The sequence below is a fragment of the Ptychodera flava genome, chromosome 12, assembly GCF_041260155.1.
Source record: "Ptychodera flava strain L36383 chromosome 12, AS_Pfla_20210202, whole genome shotgun sequence".
In the NCBI taxonomy this organism is placed as follows: domain Eukaryota; kingdom Metazoa; phylum Hemichordata; class Enteropneusta; family Ptychoderidae; genus Ptychodera; species Ptychodera flava.
Genome location: NC_091939.1, coordinates 7,748,436 through 7,770,242, shown reverse-complemented (window position 1 = coordinate 7,770,242; position 21,807 = coordinate 7,748,436). Strand labels below are relative to the sequence as shown.

The 21,807-nt window shown below is 39.2% G+C and overlaps 1 protein-coding gene across 1 annotated transcript in view; it reads left to right on the top strand.

The window, feature by feature from the left end:
* The window catches only part of LOC139144876 (FACT complex subunit SSRP1-like), a 53,958-nt gene that overhangs the window by 1,717 nt on the left and 30,434 nt on the right, over positions 1 to 21,807 (top strand). Inside the window, exons 3-16 of the mRNA XM_070715696.1 lie at positions 434 to 539; positions 2,312 to 2,499; positions 8,995 to 9,089; positions 9,783 to 9,918; positions 10,251 to 10,354; positions 11,646 to 11,774; positions 12,218 to 12,439; positions 13,423 to 13,498; positions 13,788 to 13,920; positions 14,346 to 14,388; positions 15,189 to 15,300; positions 15,611 to 15,805; positions 20,582 to 20,703; positions 20,996 to 21,170. Coding sequence (XP_070571797.1) covers positions 434 to 539; positions 2,312 to 2,499; positions 8,995 to 9,089; positions 9,783 to 9,918; positions 10,251 to 10,354; positions 11,646 to 11,774; positions 12,218 to 12,439; positions 13,423 to 13,498; positions 13,788 to 13,920; positions 14,346 to 14,388; positions 15,189 to 15,300; positions 15,611 to 15,805; positions 20,582 to 20,703; positions 20,996 to 21,170 — 1,836 coding nt within the window. The remainder of the gene's footprint in view (positions 1 to 433; positions 540 to 2,311; positions 2,500 to 8,994; positions 9,090 to 9,782; positions 9,919 to 10,250; positions 10,355 to 11,645; positions 11,775 to 12,217; positions 12,440 to 13,422; positions 13,499 to 13,787; positions 13,921 to 14,345; positions 14,389 to 15,188; positions 15,301 to 15,610; positions 15,806 to 20,581; positions 20,704 to 20,995; positions 21,171 to 21,807) is intronic.

The window sequence follows — 21,807 nt, the reverse complement described above, 5'->3', positions numbered from 1 at the left end:
CATATATTTGGGTTCTTACATCATAAAGCTCTGTGCATAGATTTTGACTTTCATGACAAAAAAAAATGCATAAAAACTGAGATAACTACATGTAATTGCATACATTGTCAAGTTGCTAACATGAAATGGCAACAGACTTGTCTGCAAGAGATTTGAGACTGAGTGATGTCTGTCTTGTGTGTGGAGAGTCGTTTCATGTTGATCTTTCACAACTGATTACAGTCACTCAAGGCAAAATCATTGTTGCAAAATGTGCAGATATTTTCACTTTTCCAACAAACCTTACAAAAACCAATTTGCTGTATGACAAAATCAATAACATGATACCATCTGGTACAGTATTGTTGAATTAATTTTGCGTCGTTTCCTTGGAGATGAAATCACCATCTTTCTGCAAAGTATGTCGCATCAGTTTTCTTTCCCTTTTTGACAGGATTATGACAAGTTATCAGACTACATCAAGAAGCACTACAGCCTGTCATTAGAGGAAGTTGAACTCTCCTTGAAAGGATGGAACTGGGGAGAGGCCAAGTTCAAAGGTGAGAGATACTTGGGGGATTTCTCTGTGCCTGAAATAATTTCAATGGTAACGATATCCTTTCCTTTGTAGGAGGAAATGAAAGACAATTAGGTTTTTTGGGGGTTAAAATCATCAGTACAAAACTTGTATGTCCTCCCAAAAATGGGAGCTCAAAGACACTGTACCTAAATACAGTCTTTCTCTCACATCCCATCGTATTGCCACATGAAAACAGACATAGTGTGCATGACATGGAATATTTTATATACATGTAGATCATAGGAATCTTTACTATGAACTTAAACAAAATATTTGTCTTAAACTCTTTCGAGATTTTTTACATCACACTGGAAGCATTGAACCATTGGCAACAAAGACATGATCAACTTCAGGGCTCGAAGTTAACTTTTTACCTTGGTAGTCCATTTGGGCTACCATTTTCTGAAGTTGGTAGCCCTGTGACAATGGCTGTTAGTCCATGAATATTTTGGTCTAGGGATACTGTACTCATCCCAGTATAAGCCCCGGTTCAGCAACACAAAATAGCAGTAAAACTAGGGGCTTCCACTCAAGAAACCCCATGTTATGTGTCACGAAAGCTTAATTTATGCTTACTTTTGTACATTTGTAACACTTTCTATCACTTTCTAAATCGGCTTATACATCCAAAGAAATTGTAACTTTAGTAAAGAAAAACAGAAAAAAATATTCTCATGATATTTATGAACTGGCATGCCTTGTAATTCATTGATACTGATCGACAACGATAGATAAAAGACAGTGAAACTCAGCCACGATTTCCAAGCTTAACTGACACAGAGTTTTGTATTACTATTTCAAATCAAACTGATTACATAATCTCTTGATATAGAAGTGAAAGTTTTGTGAAATTTCAGCATCAAACCAAACTTGACACAAGTACATTTTGTATGCTGCCGATCAACAGCATAGTGTGAACTGGCATGCAAAGACTGCACACGGGAAAGCAACTCGACATTCTAGTACCAAACGCTCTGCATCTTGTGAAAACAACAACATAGCAGTGAAAATTGTAATAGTCACCAGGATGTCCCAGGCTTTGGTAGTCTGTGTGGGCTACCATTTCATTGACTTTGGTAGCCCCAGGGAAAAGTTGGTAGTCTGTGGACGCGGGACTACCGCTAATTTCGAGCCCTGAACTTGTTACAATCTCAGTGTCCTGTCTCTTTTCATGTCTGGTGTCTTGTTTTGTTGTCTTTGTTATTTGACCAGCAGTAGGTGATAAATTTCAATGATAAATTTATTATTGTACCTACAGTGTTTTTGTTAAGGCCGGTACCCCGGTAAATGTTACCGGGGTTCCCCAGTCATTTTACCAGGGTTCCCCTTGGTATATCAATGCAATCAGGTTAGGAGACAGTAGAAATGTTACCTGGGTTCCAAAATCATTTACCAGTGTTCCCAAACCTTAGCAAAAACACTGACCTAACAATGCATGCCATTGAAGCTAGTGCTGTTGGATTTCATCATGACATATATATGAAAGGATCCCACGACAAACTGTACGTGCACAAAGACAAAATTTTTCTGACTTTCTGTCGATCAACAGCAGTAGATGAGAAGCTTGCATGTTTCTATATTTAACATCAAACTGACACGTGTATGTGAACTTGCAGTTATCTATGTGTTTCTGTCTGCTCATAACCATAACTATATGGTCACTAAAGACATTGGAGACAGCGTTGTATTGATTTGAAGAGAATCTCCACAGTTTTATTGACATGCATTGAGTACTGTTATTCTCTTACTTAGGATCTGAGATGTCCTTCAAAGTGGACAACAAAGCAGCGTTCAACATCCCTCTGAACAATGTGTCGCACAGCGCCATCGGAAAAAATGAAATCACAATTGAGTTTCATCAAAATGATGACGCAGCGGTCTCTCTCATGGAAATGAGATTTTTTGTCCCACCAACCGATGGAGAAACTGATCCCATTGAGGTAGGTCCCAATCGTTGTTCTCAGGAATTTTCAAAAGGAATTCCAACACACACAGATTTTGTTCTAGTATCATCGCACACTTTTCCATTCATGAAATTTTTAGAGAGATAGTAAGCCATTGAACATTTTTTTAGCTCTGAGAAACATATTCGGTCAATTGCCCAGACCAAGGTAGTGATTTATGATATCGTGTGTATTTATGTCTGTGTGTCTTTTACATGCACATCAGTCTCCAAATATTCATTTTAATAATTATTCACCCCTAGGGTCACCCAAGTAGTTATCAGTAGTGCTGTGGCATTCAACTGCTGTTTGTCCATGTCTGTATACCAATCTGTATCTGTGGCTGTACAGTGTTTTTCTGTCTACAGGGCTTGACAATTTTTTTTCCAGTTCACTTGTCCTTCGGACAAGTGGATTTTCAATTTCACTTGTCCTCTCAAAAATTTTACTTGTCCTCCATTTGTAATAATCAAGACCAAAATACTTGCGACGAATTCCGTAGCGGCTTTCAGGGCTTTCTTATCTTGGTAATTTTCGCCGATGTTGACGCCGATTTTTTTCAAAAGTTTACATTGAAGTAGGCCTGCGTATTTTACAGTATTTTTCAATAGGCCTCCACCACAAGAGGCCGTATAACGCCGGGAACACACAGACCTGTACGCAGGGCCACAGTCCCTCTATCCACCGGTCTGGAAACATGGCTGGTTTCTTTGTGACACTCCGTGATATGAACCAACACACGATTCACACCTTAAACAAAGGACACTGACAATGTTCAACTGGCCGCTATATCGATGTCGCTACCCCACGATCCTATGACAGCCGCAATGTGATCGTTCAAAAACATGACGTTTGTGGGTTGTTATTTTCAGAATATCACAAAACATTACAACTTGTTCACTTTAGAAACACTAAACAATTTATCTTTTCATTAAATGGGTAACGTTGCCCCTCTAGATAAAGCTTGAAAGGGACCACACATTATGGTTGCATTATGATCACGATCGAAAAACAAAATGGCCATGCACTGTTCGCAAGTGTCATGGACTATTGCCCGAAATCAAGAAGACAGGCAAAATCAGCTGAATATTAACATCGACAGCTGAGTAGTTCATTACCAAACTTGTTATTGTGTTGACATGATAGCATTTTGTAAAAGGTATTTACTGTGCCTGAGCGCGAGCGTACGTATCGAGAGTTCGCCATATCACAGTCCCTCTAGTGGATACAGGGACTGTGGCCATATTGACGCCACATGGAAAATATATATGCGAAAAAAAATCTACGTGCATTTCTGCAGTTGTCGTTCCTATTCTGCTCAGTTAACAGACATGATTTCAGAGAATATTACACAGAAAACATATTTAGATCATATTTGGAGGCACTGACTACTAGCATTGCAAGAGAAATGGACGACAAATTTTCCGGTGTGTTTCCAGCCGTGCCTGAGCGAGCGTACGTATCGAGAGTTCGCCATATTGACGCTGCATGGGAAAATGTGCGACCACACAACTAAAATCTACATGCATTTCTGCAGTTGTCTTTCCTATTCTGCTCAGTTAACAGACATGATTTCACAGAATATTACACAGAAAACATATTTAGATCATATTTGGAGACACTGACTACTAGCATTGCAAGAGAAATGGACGACAAATTTTCCGGTGTGATTCCAGCCGTTGCTTGTGCTACGTACGTCAACACACTCGCAGCGGTCAACCCCAGAAATTATCGCACACTATCATCATTTACGATGGGATAAGGATCACGAAAAACACACACCGGTTTCAGGATATGATAATTTCTGTCTTCGTGTCGTAGATAGACGCAGAGAACACTTAATAGAGCCAAAAACAGCGAAAATTCGAGAAAAGCGTACACACAATCGGGGACTGTGGCATGCAGGACAAACCCAAGCTACGCATTATCACGTGACTGGCCCTCGTATCGCGGTTCGGCTGTGCTGTCTTGGTGATTGACACCTTTTACAATAGGCGTTTCCAGACCGGTGGATAGAGGGACTGTGGCAGGGCTAACATTGAATTTGAAGGTACCTATCATACATCGGCTTCCCGTGTTTGGCAAGCATAAATGCCGTCGTAAAAAGATTGGTCAGTTTCTATCGCTGGTCGTCGTCATTCGGTTCACGCATTGCGAGTGCAAGTGAAACCGTACTATCGGGCTCAGCGGGACCCACAAAATTTCCACAATCATTGTCCCCGTCACGATCTCATCTGCGATGCGCCCAACAGTCCAAATGCGGTTGACTAAACTAATGAGACCTTATCGATTCAACGCGAAACATGTCGTATCTGTCAAGAAAAGCATTCACTTGGTTTGGTCATGGAGGTAGTCTCTTCCTACCTCCATGGTTTGGCAATGGTGGGTATTTGAGACACGACGTACTGAACATTTTCGAACCATCATATTTCAACCAAGGCCACTGTGCTTTCCAAATTCCATTTCGTGAGATAACATCTACGGCGTTTTTCCTCATCATAACGCTTATGTTTAGATCTTTTGTCAGAAACATCGATCATCACATCGATATCGAGTCGTCCATTCTCAGACGATCCCACTCACGCTGGCCCTCGTGGCGCCGTCGACGCGTCGTAAATCATCACAATGTCGTTTCTCAGAGTTACACAATGCCCATCGTCGTAAAGTACGTGCCTCTTTACGGCAACAACTTTGCTTGGTTTTTGCGTAGGTCTGCGGAGCGGAAATTATGCTCTGGCTCGCGAAAATGCACAATGCCTTGTTTGCATTAGTGGAAATATTACCGTAAAATACTCATATTTACAGCGATTACTCCACAAACTATCTGCCAACAATGTTCGTCTACCTCGCGGGGCCGCATAAATGATTTTGAAGTACTGCACGGCCGGTCGATTGCCAATAAGCACTATGGCATTGGGTTTTTGCAGTTTTTTACCTAATTTGTTGGGGCGGAGCAGTCAGCATACAACAAAGAAATGCTGTTTACGCCAAATTTTAAGCAACTTTTTAATTCGACGATGAAACAATTTCATGTCGATCATCGAAAAATTGCAACATTGTGTGAGTCGGCAAATGAATCGCAGAAGAACGTCACAATTGTATCAAAAAAAGTCAGTGATTGACATTTATTTTGTGTGAAGGACAACTCAAATCGGGCGACACGTGCACAAACCGCAACTTAGGTTCGCGTTGATTGCGCCAGAAGTTGTATAAACAACTTGTCCGGCGGGCGACCAGATTTTATTTTTGACTTGCCCGAACGTAAATTTCACTTGTCCCGGGCGTCGGGCGATAGGAATTGTCAAGCCCTGGTCTATTGTCAATTCTTTTTATCCCAATGTACCACTGGCGCACGACGTCTTTTAAAAACACTTGTCTGTAATGTTAATGTTGAAACATGCATTTTATTAAAATCTGTGCAAACGGAAATCGTGCGGGCAGCTATTGAGACATACAGTGATCAGTGCCCCGTGCACGGCTGTGGCCGCTCACAAATGGCGAATTTTAAAATCACTTGTCTACAATTTTAATGTTGAAACATGCATTTTATTGATAACTATGCGAACAGAAATCATGCAGGCAGCTTTTGAGACATACAGTGAGCAGCGCCCAAAACACGGCTGTTGCCGCCCGGCTGTCTTGTACACATTACTCTAAAGGTACGAAAGTATTTGGAAAATAATTTTTAAATTAGACAAAATTAACGGTTATTGGCCATCCTCGAGATTCAAACTTCAATTTAATCAAGGGAATACTTACAAAAATCGATCGATCGGCTTCCTAACTTGTAAAGTCAACATCTGCCCTATCTACGGCTGATAATTAGCGCAATGTTTTTTTACGGACAAGTCCCGTGCCAGCGCCATTTTCAAAGTGTGCAGCTTGAAGTTGACGCATGCACATACCTTCCTTTTAAACCATTACGTCATTGTTATTCGTACTGATATGGGAGCCTTCAAAATGGCGGTGTCACGGGAGTTGTCCGGAGGTAAAATTTAGCGACTTACCAGCAATTACATGGCCCGGTGCAGTTTTTGTCTTTCAAGAACCCAGTCGATCGATTTAGTACCACGCATGCGACAACACAGAGAAGTTCAAATCCCCAGGGTTGCCAACAACGCTTTTAGTCCCCGCGGACGAAGTCCGGCGGGGACTTATAGATTGGGTCCCGTCTGTGCGTCCGTCCGTCCGTCCGTCCGTCCGTCCGTCCGTCATCAACAGTTTCTCAGACACTGCTGAACCAATTTTGTTCAAACTTGGCACAAAGGCATAGCACTATGACCTACAGATGCACGTCGATTTATTTTGTGATACGATTGAATTTGGCCGCGAGGCGGCCATTTTGTTGCGATTTTTCATGTCTTTGGACCACAACTCAGACATCCTTGAGCAGATTATGTTCAAACTTGGCACAAAGGCATAACACTATGGATGTCAAATAATTTTGCGATATAATCCAATATGGGCGCGAGGCGGCCATTTTGTTGCGATTTTTCGTGTCTTTGGACCATAACTCAGACATCCTTGAACAGATTCTGTTCAAACTTGGCACAAAGGCATAACACTATGGCCTACATGTGCATGTCAAATAAGTTTGCGATACGATCCAATATGGCCGCGATGCGGCCATTTTGTTTGCGATTTTTCATGTCTTTGAACCATAACTCAAACATCCTCAAACTGATTCTGTTCAAACTTGGCACAAAGGCATAACACTATGGCCTACACATGCATGTCAAATTATATTGCGATACGATCCAATATGGGCGTGAGGCGGCCATTTTGTTGCGATTTTTCATGTCTATGGACCATAACTCAGACATTCTTGAACCAATTCTGTTCAAATTTGGCACAAAAGCAAAATAGTATGCCCTTCATATGAACACCAATTTATTTTGTGAAATGATCCAATATGGCTGAGAGGTGGCCATTTTGTTTGCGATTTTTTCATGTCTTTGAACCGATTTTGTTCAAACTTGGCACAAAGGCAAAGCACGTACTATGGCATGCATATGCATGTATCAATTAACCTTGTGATAGGATCCAATATGGCTGCAGAACTGCCATTTTGTTTGAATTTTGCATGTCTTTGAAGCATAATTCAAAGGTCATTACACCCATTTTGTCCAAACTTGGCACAAAGATCAAGCACTATGGCATACATGTCAATTTACTTCGTGACATGTTCCAATATGGCTGCCAGATTGTAAATTTTTTTCCAATATCTCTGCCCGATGGTCATTTTTGGATTTTTTCATGTCTTTTAGGCTTAATCATATGCAAATATTCCTTAACCAATGTTGTTGAGACTTGGTACAAAGATAAAGTACCATGGCATACATATGCATGTCTACTATTTTGTGCTATGATCCATATGGTCAAGAGACAGCCATTTGATTTCAATTTTGGTGTGATTTTTTTATGTCTTTGAAACATAAACATAGGTCACTGTCCCTCGATGGACTGATTTTGTTCAAACGTGATACGAAGATAAAATACTATGGCTGCATTCTTGTGCACATTAAATTGTTTCATTATATGATCCGAAATGGCTGATGGCTGATTACAACAACATACCCAATCCCATAGCATTTCGAAAATTCCACCAAACCATGTGTATAGTATGTGCCGTCATGACACTAGAGGCAGTGAGGGCATCGTTATGTGTGATGTAATCAAAAGTTCCGTCAGTGGTCATTACCGGCAGAGATGAGTCATTTATTGAACGTTCCTCAGATTACTTCATTATGCAAGTCACAGGCCTGATGCACCCGTTGCATCAATGTCATTCCACAGCGACCTAGACCACAGCTACCTAGACACCAAAGATTATAACAAAATGGACAAGCGGGGACTGTGTCATCAACGATGACTTGTATTTTATGGATTTTATTTAAATTATTTTCCCAATAGTTTCGTACCTTTAGAGTAATGTGTACAAGACAGCCGAGCGGCCACAGCCGTGTTCTGGGCGCTGTTCACAGTATGTCTCAAAAGCTGTCCGCATGATTTCTGTCTGCACAGTTGTCAATAAAATGCATGTTTCACCATTCAATTACAGACAAGAGGTTTTAAAATTCGCCGAGTGTGTAAGTAACAGCAGAGCTAAACGGCCACAGCCATGCACTGCACTGATGGGCACTGTTCACTGTATGCCTCAAAATCTGGTCGCACGATTTCCGTTTGCACATTTGTTAATAAAATGCATGTTTCAACATTAAAAATTCAGATAAGTGATTTTAAAAATTCGTCGTGCGCCTATGAATGTACTGGTAGTCACTCCCCTTACATATGACAACCATTTTAATTTTCACATCTTGGTAATATCAGAGCAAGTTCCATACCAGTCACTCAAGGTCAAAACCCATCGACCTTTTGTGCTTGTGATGAGTGTTTGAATTTCAACTTCCGAACACAGGACTGGATGATATGCACACTCATTCAAAACCATCTTGTGTATAACACTAATGCATCATTTCTCCCTTTGTCCAGGAATTTCATAAAAATATTTTGGCCAAGGCAGACATCATCCAGGCTACTGGGGATGCTATCGCTACATTTACAGAGATTCCGTGCCTCACGCCAAGGTAAACTTAGTTCTATTTCAAGTTGAAAAATGCTATACATGTAGTTGTTGTCTTAACACACTGCCCAGAATTTTCAAATAGTTTGACCATAAGAACATGACACTTTTACATGATGTTTAAGTCTATCAGTTTCAATACGCGGAAGCTACTATAAACATACTGCTATTCAGAAACATAATTCATGGGTGAAAAAATCAGTAAGCTCATTCTTTTCATTTTGATTTAATGTTACAGTCAAGAAACTTTTATACTTTGATAATAAAAATAGCATTTACAATATTTTATGATATACCCAATATCTTTGTAGACTGTCAATGATAAAAATTATAAATTTGCATGTAGATAATTGTTTGTGAGTTACGTCGTTGTCCGGTAAAACAACCTGCATAACACAACTTGATGAAACTCGCACTTCCTGACATATTTTCTTGAGTTCTGCAGTTGAAATATATAGTGAGTTTTATGGCACAATTGTCAGTGTATTTGAGTAAGTGTTCAAGGTGAATGTCAAGTTTATGTGCGTATACCTCTAATTTGGTAGACAATTTGAACATTTTGTCGGAAAATTCCTGCAAAGTAACTCTATGCAAATACTCTGTGCTGCTTGTGCTGTAAAGCTTGTTTTCCCTTGACAAACTTTTGTCAACAAGGGCAGATCTGTATGTCACACCAGTTCACGTGTTTCTATTGCAGAGGTCGATACGATGTCAAAATTTATCCAACCTTTTTACAACTTCACGGTAAAACGTTTGATTACAAGATCCCCTACACCACAGTGTTACGTCTCTTCCTACTGCCACATAAAGACCAAAGACAGATGTTCTTTGTGGTAAGTCATGATTTCATTTTATTGAAATCTTTTCAAATTCATTACAATATGGAACTGCATTCCTAATGGCTCTTCAATAAATGTACATATATCGTGATTAGGCATACATGTGTATTATATCTTGTGGGAGGCACAGTTTGATAGTAGAGGTATATTTTCACTTTAATGCCTCCTCCTTGCTTCTTATTTTGTCGACATACTGCTTATATCCATAATAGTTGACAAAATTTTGTGTGTTTGTAGTTCTTTTGGTGGCTTGATATCAGTGGAGCATGTTCAAGCACCTCATATAGCACGCTTTACAAAGATACGATTTCATTCTTTTTTCACAGATGAGTCTAGATCCACCAATCAAACAAGGACAGACTCGATATCAACACATCATCCTGTCATTCAACAAAGAAGATGAGATATCGTTGACCTTGAACTTGACAGAGTGAGTAGAGAAGCTAAATATGAGAGATAATTTAGGATGCGATAGGGAGCAAGAACTATAATCAGGAGGTTTATCTTTAGCATCATGCAGACTTCAGTTTCCCTATCGTCACAAAATGTTTTGAACACCGTATGATATTCTGTATAAACAGTAGCCATGTAAGGCCGAACAAAAAAATGGTGCTGCTCCAGTAACCAGACCTACCCTATTTTTTCCCCGCGTACCCTAAACTTTTTAGAGCTACGTAAACACGAAAGTTAAAAAAAAAAGAAAGAAAGAAAAACCCGTAAAATCATGCGTTCGTTACTTTGCATTTGATTTTTGCTTGAACGAGGAAGTCTTTTAATGGTTTTTTTTTCCTTTTATATGTATGATACATTTTTCTGGAAATGTTGTGGCCAGTGTTTGACCGCCCTGAACCCCTGAAAAATGCATATTTAAAAATAAAAATATTTTCGAAAAAAAAAATTCCTGCCGACCTACTTACCCTATCTTAGAAAACCATGGTATTGGAACAGCACAATTTATTTTTTTGGCCCAATAGTCAGCAAGCCATTAGAGTCAATAGAGTCAATTATGCCTGGGTTTAGTCAGGTCTTGTCAAAAGGAAAATGTTGGCACTCTTGAGTTTCAAAGTATAGATTATTGAAGACTGAAATATCTGTCAAAAGAAGGCTTTGCCATAGTTTGGTTCTGGTTATGAGGAAGGAACTGCCTTGCCCCAAGTGTTGTCTGATCTTCCAGTCTAAGAACATTTATTTAACCCTTTGAGTGCTGTAATTTTTCCCGCCAAAATTTAGCCCAACATTTGACCAATTTTTATGAATTTTTCAGTAATTTTTTTTATAGTTTTGGACCAAATGGTATCACATTTCATTGGCTACAATTTTTGATCAAAATTATGGCAAAAATCTGAACAAAAATGACTAGGGTACGTTGTATTAAGGCAGCAAAAATTGACTTTGGTGCTCAATGGGTTAAGTCTGCCAAGTTGTTCCCTTTCAGCACTGTTTTAGAGACTTACATGTAATGATGTATGTATTGCAGCTCCCGACTAACAAAAGGTAAAAGACACAGTTACCTACAAGCACAATACAGTACCAAACTATAATGCAAACTGGGTTCACCATACTTTTTTTTGCCTGATGTTTAAGAAGATCTTCTGTTTCAAATTAAAGATACCCTCAGTCCCTAAATAAACATAATAGGCTTTCTGTAACATTGGGTGTCAGAAACTGCAGGAATGATCAGGAATGGACAAATGGATTGGTTGCTTTTTATTGCATTTCAGTGAAGACATAGAGCAGAAGTTTGAAGGAAAGCTACAGAAAGAAATGTCAGGTATACTGTATGAGATAGTCAGTCGGATTATGAAAGCACTGGTCAACAGAAAGATAACAGTACCGGGCAACTTCAAAGGGTAAGTATAAACCACATCCAAATTGCATTCATTCACAAACATCAACTAATCTCATGGATAATGATGTGAAATGGAAAATAGTGACTTCAAGCTTTAACTTCAATGTATTTATGATCTTCTATCCAATTTTTCAAAGACAAAACAAGATACAGTCTGACTGCCTGGTTGTGTTGATGCAAAACTCAGATCTCGATCAGCCACAATGTGTCTATTGTTTTCAAGACAGCTCACAGGACCTTAACCTACCAATAAATCTTTCCTTATAATCAACTCATAAGAAAGTTCATGATACCAAGATTTATAACTTTGATAGAAAAATTTGACACCCACATGCATGTGTTCAGTATCTCTAACATCAGTAAGTGCTTAATTATAGAAATGGACTCTCCCATTGCAACTCAGAAAAAATTTTGAATTTTTTTTATATTTTGCTTTCTCGACAGCAAATCTGGTACGAGTGCCATCAGCTGTTCATACAAGTCAAACAGCGGTTTCCTGTATCCGTTGGAAAGAGGTGTGATATTCGTCCACAAGCCACCCCTTCACATCCGCTTTGACGAAATCACCTGTGTCAATTTCGCCCGTGGTACTGGGAGCAGTCGATACTTTGACTTTGAAATTGAGACGACGAGTAATAACCAGTTTGTTTTCAGCAGCATTGAAAAGTAAGTCAATCTCACAAGGTACACAAGTGTAAATTTATTGAGTTAGCATGAGAAATGTTATTTTGCTCAGTGAACATGGAGTTCCTGTTATAATGCATATATATGCAATTCAGCTGTTAAGATATACATGTAGTATATATCATCATGAAATTTTTGCAATGAGCAGCGTACAATTATGGTTATCAGTATCATTTTCAGAATTACATGCATTTGTTTCGACGCAAACCTGATATTTTGTTCGTCACAATGTGTCTACTGTGGCAGGGGTATATTTATTTATGACTTTGTAGTTATGACAATGTTGCAGAGTGTTTTTGTTAAGGGCAGTAAGCAGATAAATTTTACCGGTATATTACAGTGTTTTTGCTAGGGTTCTAGAATGTTGATAAATAGTTTTGAAACTCCCAGTAATATTTCTGCTATCCCCAAATCTGATTGCATTGATATAACAAGGTAATCCCTGGTAAAATGACTGGGGAACCCTGGTAACATATACTGCTTATCGCCCTTAACAAAAACACTGTCCTATTAATGGGCAACAGAAATATTACTGTTGCTCCCCTTCCTGTAGAATGTCTTTGATACCACACCAACTGAACCACAGTAAAATTACTGGGGGATTTGCTTTCTACCCAGAAAAATAATTTGAACACTGTTGATTGGTGTTATAATTTTAACCACAATGGTTATTTGAAGAAATTTCTTCAGTAGTTTTTGACAACAATCATGAAGACAAGGCAAAAAGATCGGTACAAATTCAAGGTACAAGTATGAGCACCACATGACAAAATGAGAACCTAACTGATATTTGATATACATGTAGCTAATTCAAGTTTTGAGATTTGATTTCAACATAAAAGTCAATCATCTTCCATTATATCTGTGAGCTGTAGAGTGTCGGTAGATGGTTACAGAACTGAAAGTCCCCAAGGCATAATCTACCTCAACTAGAACACTGTGTCAAATAATTTTATCATTTACAGAGATGAGTACAGTAAACTCTATGACTTTGTCAGCACCAAGCGACTCAAGATAAAGAATGTTGGTGTAAAGAGTCGGGTAAGTTACCTTTCCTGTGCAAGCCAACAGAAATCTTTCTTGATTGGTTGAGAATAGTCATGTGATTAATTTGTGTTGTGACTATTGGGCAATGATGTTCATTTGTTTTATGGTGAGACATCTTTTATCGTGTGAGTGATAACAACAGACACACAAGAACTTAGTTTGAAATGTCGTCATATGACAATTATTCATGTGGGTAGATAGATAGAATAGATTTTTCTGTCTGTTTTACTGGTTATCAGTAGATGAATCTTGGTGCAAACACCTGGCAAATTGTGTTCTGCAGGTAAATGTCGGCGAGTATGACGATTTGATCGGCAGCGATGACGAAGACGCACATGACGCGTACTTGGAACACGTGAAGGCTGAAGGAAGACAGAGAGAGGAATATGAAAGTGAAGAATCTGATGATGAATCAGGTAAATAGCGTTGATCGTGTTTCGGGTTTGTTACTAAATATAGCTGCATGCGCACGACTTTCGGACAAATATGCTAAAATTCGGACAAATTTTGTCGTATGCGCGGCTGTTGTTGCAGCTTGTAGTCTCAGTCATCAATTCATACGAATAAGTGTGACGCTAAATAGCCACTCTAACACTCGCAGGTTTTATTTTCGTCGTTTATGCGGCAAATGCGGACAAATATGTATTTATGCATATTAATGAGAGAGAACAGTGACGTCATTTGCGATCAGCGCTATTCTGTGATGTACAGATATTTCAAAAGTCAAACTCTTATCTCCTCTGAGAAGAATCTGAAAAAAATACTTCGGATCATGTGAATTGAATTACACTAAGCATGTCTCATGTGTCCTACCTTCATCTTCTCCACCTTTTTTTCCCAGATGAATCTTTCAATCCTGGAGACAGCAGCAGTGTTGCTGAAGAGTAAGTTGACACCTTTTCTATCCATGGACAGGTGAAGTAGAAAAGTCCGTAATGAGATACAGGACATGTGAAATTTTAAAGGTCATTTTTGTGAAATTTTAGTTACCAGTCATTGTGTCAATTTTTTTTATACAATAATCATATCTTTCCCTCATATTGTTAAATAAACAAATCACAGTCAAGTCACAACTATAGGACAAATCTAGGCTTAATGTACTCATGTAATGTACTTTATATAATAGCCAGCCACATCCTCATTGTCAGCTAACGTAATGCTAGTGTTATTTTAAAAAATCCCTTGATCTGCAGATAATTATCATTTCATGAAGCCATGGAAGGACACTTCAGATTCCTTCAAATAGGATGTGCAGACTTTGATAACCTGTTCACCCCCAATTCCCTGTAAACAGGTCCAAACTACCATTGATAACACTGGGTTTAGGCCAAACTACCATTGATAACACTGGGTTTAGGCCAAACTACCATTGATAACACTGGGCTTTGGTGGTGAAAGGGTTAAAGCTTGATGAAGTAAATGTTTCAAACAGAAATCCATGCAGCTTGACAGGTTTCTAACCTTTGAACTTTCAACCCTGCCCCCTCTAACTGCCTCATTCCATATAGTAGAAGTGCATCCAATATAACTGACCATGGGGGTCAAGGCGAGCTTACTGGTAAAAGAGTTAAATTTTCCAGCAGTTTGCATAGAATGTTAGTGGCTTTACAAAAACTGGTGACCGACCATCAAGTGGCATATCAATAGATATTCTCAGTCACTGTATTTTTTCACACTCTTTCAGATATGACAGCAATGCAGTGTCTTCTGAGAGTGAAGATGAAGGTGCCAGTGGCTCAGAGACCAAGAAGAAGAAAGAAAAAGAGAGCAAGCCCAAGAGGAAAACAAAGACAGTGGTACGACACTTCACAGTTTCTCTATTCTAGCCCCCGTCCAATAAAGATGAGAGCCCTTTAAGACTTCACCATAGGTGGCAGTACACATCATGTACCACTGCTTTGCAACCCTTTGGTCGTAGAAGCTTTCTGAATAGGTTTTAATTTCCAAATTTCTTCACAGCAAAGTCATCTTATCCCTGCAAATGAATTTTAATTTCAATTTTTTACTTGATTATGTGCGATTGATTGACTAATGTGCAAAAAGACACATTCTACTCCTTTCTACAAAATTCACGACACAAAATTCAATTTTCTGTTTCCTTTTCAGTCTGAGAAACCAAGAAAGAAACGCAAGAAGAAGGAGAAAGACCCTAACAAACCCAAGAGACCACCAACAGCTTACTTCATATTCTTGAATGAAAATAGAGAAAAGATCAAGAGTGAGAGGCCAGGAATGTCGGTTGCCGAGGTAACCAAGAGAGGCGGAGAGTTATGGAGTAGTATGACAGAGAAAGATAAAGAGGTAAGGGGCACTGTGCTTGGTTAGAGTGGTAAGGAGGGGAGTTTTGATTGGTTAGAGTGATTAGAGGGGGAGTTGTGATTGGTTAAAGTGGTAAGAAGGGGAGTTGTGCTTGGTTAGAGTGGTAAGAAGGGGAGTCATGATTGGTTAGAGTGGTAAGAGGGGAGTTGTGATTGGTTAGAGTGGTAAGAAGGGGAGTCATGATTGGTTAGAGTGGTAAGAAGGGGAGTTGTGATTGGTTAGAGTGGTAAGAAGGAGAGTTGTGATTGGTTAGAGTGGTAAGAAGGAGAGTTGTCATTGGTTAGAGTGAAAAGGAGAAGAATTCTGATTGGTTAGAGTGGTGATCAATAGGCAGTTTGGAACAGAGGAGAATTGTGATTGTTTGCAGAATGAAAGAGAAGTTGATCTGCTTGCAATCAAGGGGCTTTAGTCATGAATCAATTGTTGAGAGTTTTAGGGAGGGAAGATGAGAGTGGTAGGCCATGAAGGTCTGGAGTAGTGAGTGATTGGTTAGAGTTCTTGGGAGGAAAATTATAATCGAAGATTATTGGAGGAGCATTGTAATTGATATCGGCATTGGGTTTGATTTTATGATTGGTCTGAGACCTTGGAAGGGGACTAGTTGCCTCGGTTAGATGAAGAGTCACCCGGGCCGTAAACTGTACCCTAATGACATGCAAGTCCACCATAACAAATACATGTAACTGTGTCGTGTTTACATGAGAATTTCCTGCCTGTCTAGAACCCTTGTCCGTACAGTTCTTGCATGTAATTAATGATTGGCACAACGCTTTGTGATGTGTAGGTACAATGTTGCTTGGAAAGTTGTGGTCTGATCGTAGAGGGACAGTGGTTTGCAATATAATGAACCAAAGTCACCTTTGTGGCCGACGTAACCGGGGATTAACCTTTTCACTTGCAAGCAGGTGCACGTGTTCTATTTCCATGTTCAGGCCGGCCATGCAGTGCAATGCAAGCCGAGTACGTCATTGTCACTATGGGATGGCTTTTTTGAAATGAGTATTAAATTACGAAGATGTCAATTTTTTTGCATATTTAGTTCCAGAGACCAGCTCTGGAACTGTTAGTTTTTGTTCACTTTCCTTCTTTCTTTCTTTCTTTCTTTCTTTCTTTCTTGCTTTCTGTCTTTCTTTCATCTCTATTTCCGGTATTACTATCACAGAACATGCTATACACAAATTTTACCTTAGTTACCCAGAATGCATTGCGACACGCTTATGACGTCATCGCTCAGCTCGGACGGGTTTTACGGGCATTTCTTGTGTGTTTATTTATTTATTTTTTATTCTGCATTGCTCGACTATCATATTGCGTTCAGCTATTAATAATTCTAGCTTTCTTTCGCTTTGTCTTTTGTTGCTTTTTGATTTTATTTTTCTCTAAATACTCGCCGTACGTGGCGCTATACTGTTTCGCCCGAATGTAACAATGGCGGCGCACATGATAGCTTCGCTCGCATAGAGAGATAAAATTAGGCTTTCCGTGAGTTTACAAGCTCGGCTGGGTACATCGTTTACCTAGACGAGGTGGGTGTGCTCGAAAACGAAGGTCAATGCAAAATTTGGATTCAAAATCGGCTGTTTTGGCGGAGAAACTGCCCGCCGTATTTCTGAGGAGCCACCAGCGGTTTTTCCTATATCAGTCTGCGAGGCCGTTTAACGCCGGTAACACACAGTCCTGTCACCGCACCGGCGCAGGCATGCGTTGGCTGCACGTTAAAGCAGCTCAACTTTCCAAGATCAAACGGTCAGTATCTCGTGAAAACAGTGACATTGCAATGAAAATTGTTTTAGTCTGTGCTTTTAATCAAATGAAAATGCATATGGCCTCGGTTTTCAATTTCAACGGCCTAGGTCCGATGTTTCCTCTCGTCTGATCATCGTCGTAAATCACGCGCCTCTTTACGGCAACAACTCGGCGCTACCCGTCAAGCGATTGATTTTTGCGTAGGTCAGCGGAGTGAAAATTACTGCTCTGACTCGCGAGAATGTCGTCTGATATACATTTCCGTGCGTTGTCGCCCCCGTATGTATCTGTTGCCTTTTTACCGTACATGTAGGCATTTGTAATCTGTGGACTGCCTTGCTTTTAGTTGTATTATGGTGTTTACTGCTGCTAGCAGCCCTAACTATGTCAGGGAAAGACACTAAGGGTTGTCCGATTGCCCGGGGCAAGTGAAAGTCGCGTTCGGGCAAGTGAACCTCCGATGCCACTTGCCCGACAGGACAAGTGAAAAAAATAATTACCTAGAAATCTAATTCACGAGAGCGATTTTCTGGTGAGGGAACACGGACTTAAACAACAAAAATAATCATATTATGTCATTGTGAACATTTCCATAAGATTTTTCATAAAATTGCATGAAGAGTTGACGAAAAGAATCATATATATAATAATCGCTGTCAATAAAATCCAGTTCAAACAATACACCGGTACCCGTAAATTACCGTACGCTGATTTTAAATATGAAAAAGCTGTTCAGCTGGTGGGACGTACGTTCACCAAAGTTCATTGCATTGACTGTGAAGTTACGGTGTCTCACAATATGTCGATACGGTAAAAAAAGAAACACACAGCGGTTTTTGTGCTTTGTATGAACTTTTATAATAATGTAAAAATAAAGTCCAGTGGTTAAAAATCACCACAAAAAATTGGACTTTTATTAAAACGTACTCTTCAATATTAACTTGTTGAGGGACAGTGAGTGGCAAGACCGCATGCAATGAAGTCATGAGCAATATTTGGTGTCAACGGGTCAAGTCTTTGAATTTTCAACAAACACTGACTTAATTTTCAGGTCAATAAGCCAAAAGTTACTTGTCCGTGGCGACCAACCTCTCTGTTTGTGAATTTTCCCATTCTAAAATAACTGTCAAGAAGCAATTGGAGCGAGTTTGACATCGAGAAATTCAGCTTTTACACACATTGAAAAACACCGACGCCTTAGGTTGTTGGTTTTAATTCTATTTAGTCTGCGCATGAGCAATAATAAGACCACCTAGGTTATTAGAAAAACATAGGATACTGGTATAGTGCAATTGCAATTCAAACTTTATAGGGCTGGTGTATGATATAAGCGCAGTAAAAACATGACAAAGAAGTACATTATTTTTCAGAAGCTTCAAAACATTCCTTTATAGCTACAGATTTTTTCTTTCTGTATAGATAAGTTAAAACTTTTAAAAGCAAAAAGACCTTGAAGGTACAATTGAAATGGCTGTTATTATTTGTACATTAAGCCCCAAGAAAGTAAACATACAAACATATGAACTGTTAGAATTTTTTCTATGAATATGAAAGCCCCACTAGCTGTAAATCTTGAAATTTGTTGACCTAAAAAGGCTTCCTATTTTCTCTGGTTTTCTTTAAATTCTACCCATTTACAGGATAAGCTTATAGTCTTTTACTGCTTTACAAAACATTCTTTAGTGAAAAATTTGACAAGTAAATTTACATTTTAACCGTTATTATGATTTCCCACCATACTAAAAAGAAAACAAAGCATGTCCCAGTTGAAAACATTCAACACTATGCATTACATTGGACTACTCTGTTGTTTCCGTGAATATTCAAATGCATATATGCACGGTGTACACTGGTTTTGCTATATTTGCATGGGGTGCCATTTTACATTTGGGCACATATTTATTATTTTTCTTGTTCAAAATTGCACATGCAGTCTCACTGGGCAGTTAACAATACTTGTATTCCAACCCCTGAAAGAGCAAATTCCAAAAAACTTGTTTTAGTTCAGAAGTAAAATCACATAAAGAATGCTAAAAGATACAAGTAATGGGGCTTTAGTAATTAATGGAATATAAATGAGCCATCCAGCACTCTTAGAAGTGTGAAGAGAACCCTATGAGAATGTCTGACATTTTCTCATGATAACATAATTTTCAAAATAAAGTGAGTGAAATAAAAAACCAATGTTTTAGCTTTTTTCAAACACGTAAATTATACTGGGCAAGTGGTTTTCCAATTCGGGCAAGTGAACTGAACCCCCCACTTGCCCGAAGGGCAAGTGGATAAAAAAATAAGTGTCTTTCCCTGTATGTACGTGCTTGAATATTAAAATCTAAAGCACTCTTTCATTCTGCACCTATCTTTGTCACACATTCTCTTGTTTCTTCCGCTGCTCTGGTCTCTGGAACTTCGCTTTTGCTTGCAAATGCTTTCTAGTTTAGAATAATTTTGCATCAAATACCAAAATGTCACTTCTGTATCGAGGGATTGTTTAATCAGTTTAATTTGAAACAGCGATATAAAATACAGTGTCAGTTAAGCTTGGAAATCGTTGCTGAGTTTTACTCTCTTGTAGCCAGGCTTGCATTCAGTATCAATGTCATCATAGCATGCTAGTTCATGAAGATTGTGAGAGTGTTAATTATTTTGTGTAATTTTTCTGTCGTTTACAATTTGCTGGTCAATTTTTGAAAGTGATTGCATAAGTTTTGATGTGAAGTGTTCATTTTATTGAAGTAAGCAGCACTGAGTCTGAGGATACATAATGATGAGAAAGTGGCTGACTTCTGAAATGTTTTGTCTATGTGTTTAATTGTATGACCTTTGACCCTCTAATATATGTGACCCTTGACCCCGTCCCTCACAAAAATCTGGCTACTTGTGTTCACACTTTATTAGCCAGAAAGGCTAATCAGCTTGAGTAGCCAGAGCAAACCCTGCAGATTCATACAAGTCTTGTTTGAGAGAATCATCCATAATTCCCAATCTGTATAATTATTGTACAATTTCCAGGGTTTTGTTGCACGGGCCAAGGAGCTTAAGGCAGAGTATGATATAAAAATGCAAGCGTACAAAGCAAGACCCCAAGAAGGTGATGACAGTGATGCTGAAACCACTCCAAAGAAACAAAAAAGGTAATTTTGACATCTATTTATGGGATAGAATTTACAGTAAACATCAAAGTGGATAGACACCTTGCAAATGTCAGACTGTATTTCACCGTCAAAGCGAAACCTTGATAAATATTGTTACATTCAAAGACTTGGAGTGAGACAAAATTTCGGGGAGAAGGAATTTTTAGATGACATTCAAAGAAGTTGTTGGGTCTCCTATGCAGATTGTATATGTTGTTGCCGTGTGAAGTACTGCTCTTGTGAAAGTATTAGATTCAGAAATGGTGAACCTTCATTCTTTGTATCTGATCAGACCGAAAGCAGCAGACAAGAAGATGCAGAAATCGCCATCCAAAGCTGGAAGCGGTACGAACTACAAGAGCAAGGAGTATATCTCTAGTGAGTCTTCAGACTCTGAGTCTTCTGTGTCGTCTGATGACAAGCCGCTGAAACCGAGCAAGAAGTCTAAGAAAGAAGACGAGGATGATGTGAGTAGATTTTGCGTAATTTTTTGGTTTTGTTTGCAGCGGTATTCATCTAAGGAATAATGTGATTACTCGTCTCTCCGTGCCCACACCAGTTATTGTTAAGTAGTCTAGTCTTGACCGTTGAGAACAATTAGGTTAGGCCCAACCATGGTGGTTAGGGGTAACATGAGTGCTTTATTTGTCCTTTTAGCCCAACTTTCTGTTTTCCCCCATTATGAAAGCCCAAACTGAAAACTAAACCCTCGTATTCGTTTTATGAGTAGCTTCTCTTTTGTGAGAGTGAACAAGGATTTGCATTACCTGCCAGTAGAGGGCAGCAAGCAGTCTGACAGTAAATCGACACTTCACCAGTATTCTGCATGCAAAATCAAGAAGAAACATTCTGTACCATGTTGGCGACCAGCTTGTCCAAAGAAAATGGATATAGAGACCCAGATTTGGCAACAAAGTTGCTTTTTACGGGAGAAAGCATTTTATCATTGTGGGTGTCTAATCCATCATAAGTACACAACTTTATGAAGTCCAAGTGCAAGTTTGAGCAAAGTAAAAAAACCACAGGCCAGAGTAAGGATTTTATGGCTACATGCAGTCTTTCCCCATTCAGGTTTCCATGGACAGTGCTGATCCCTTCACTTAT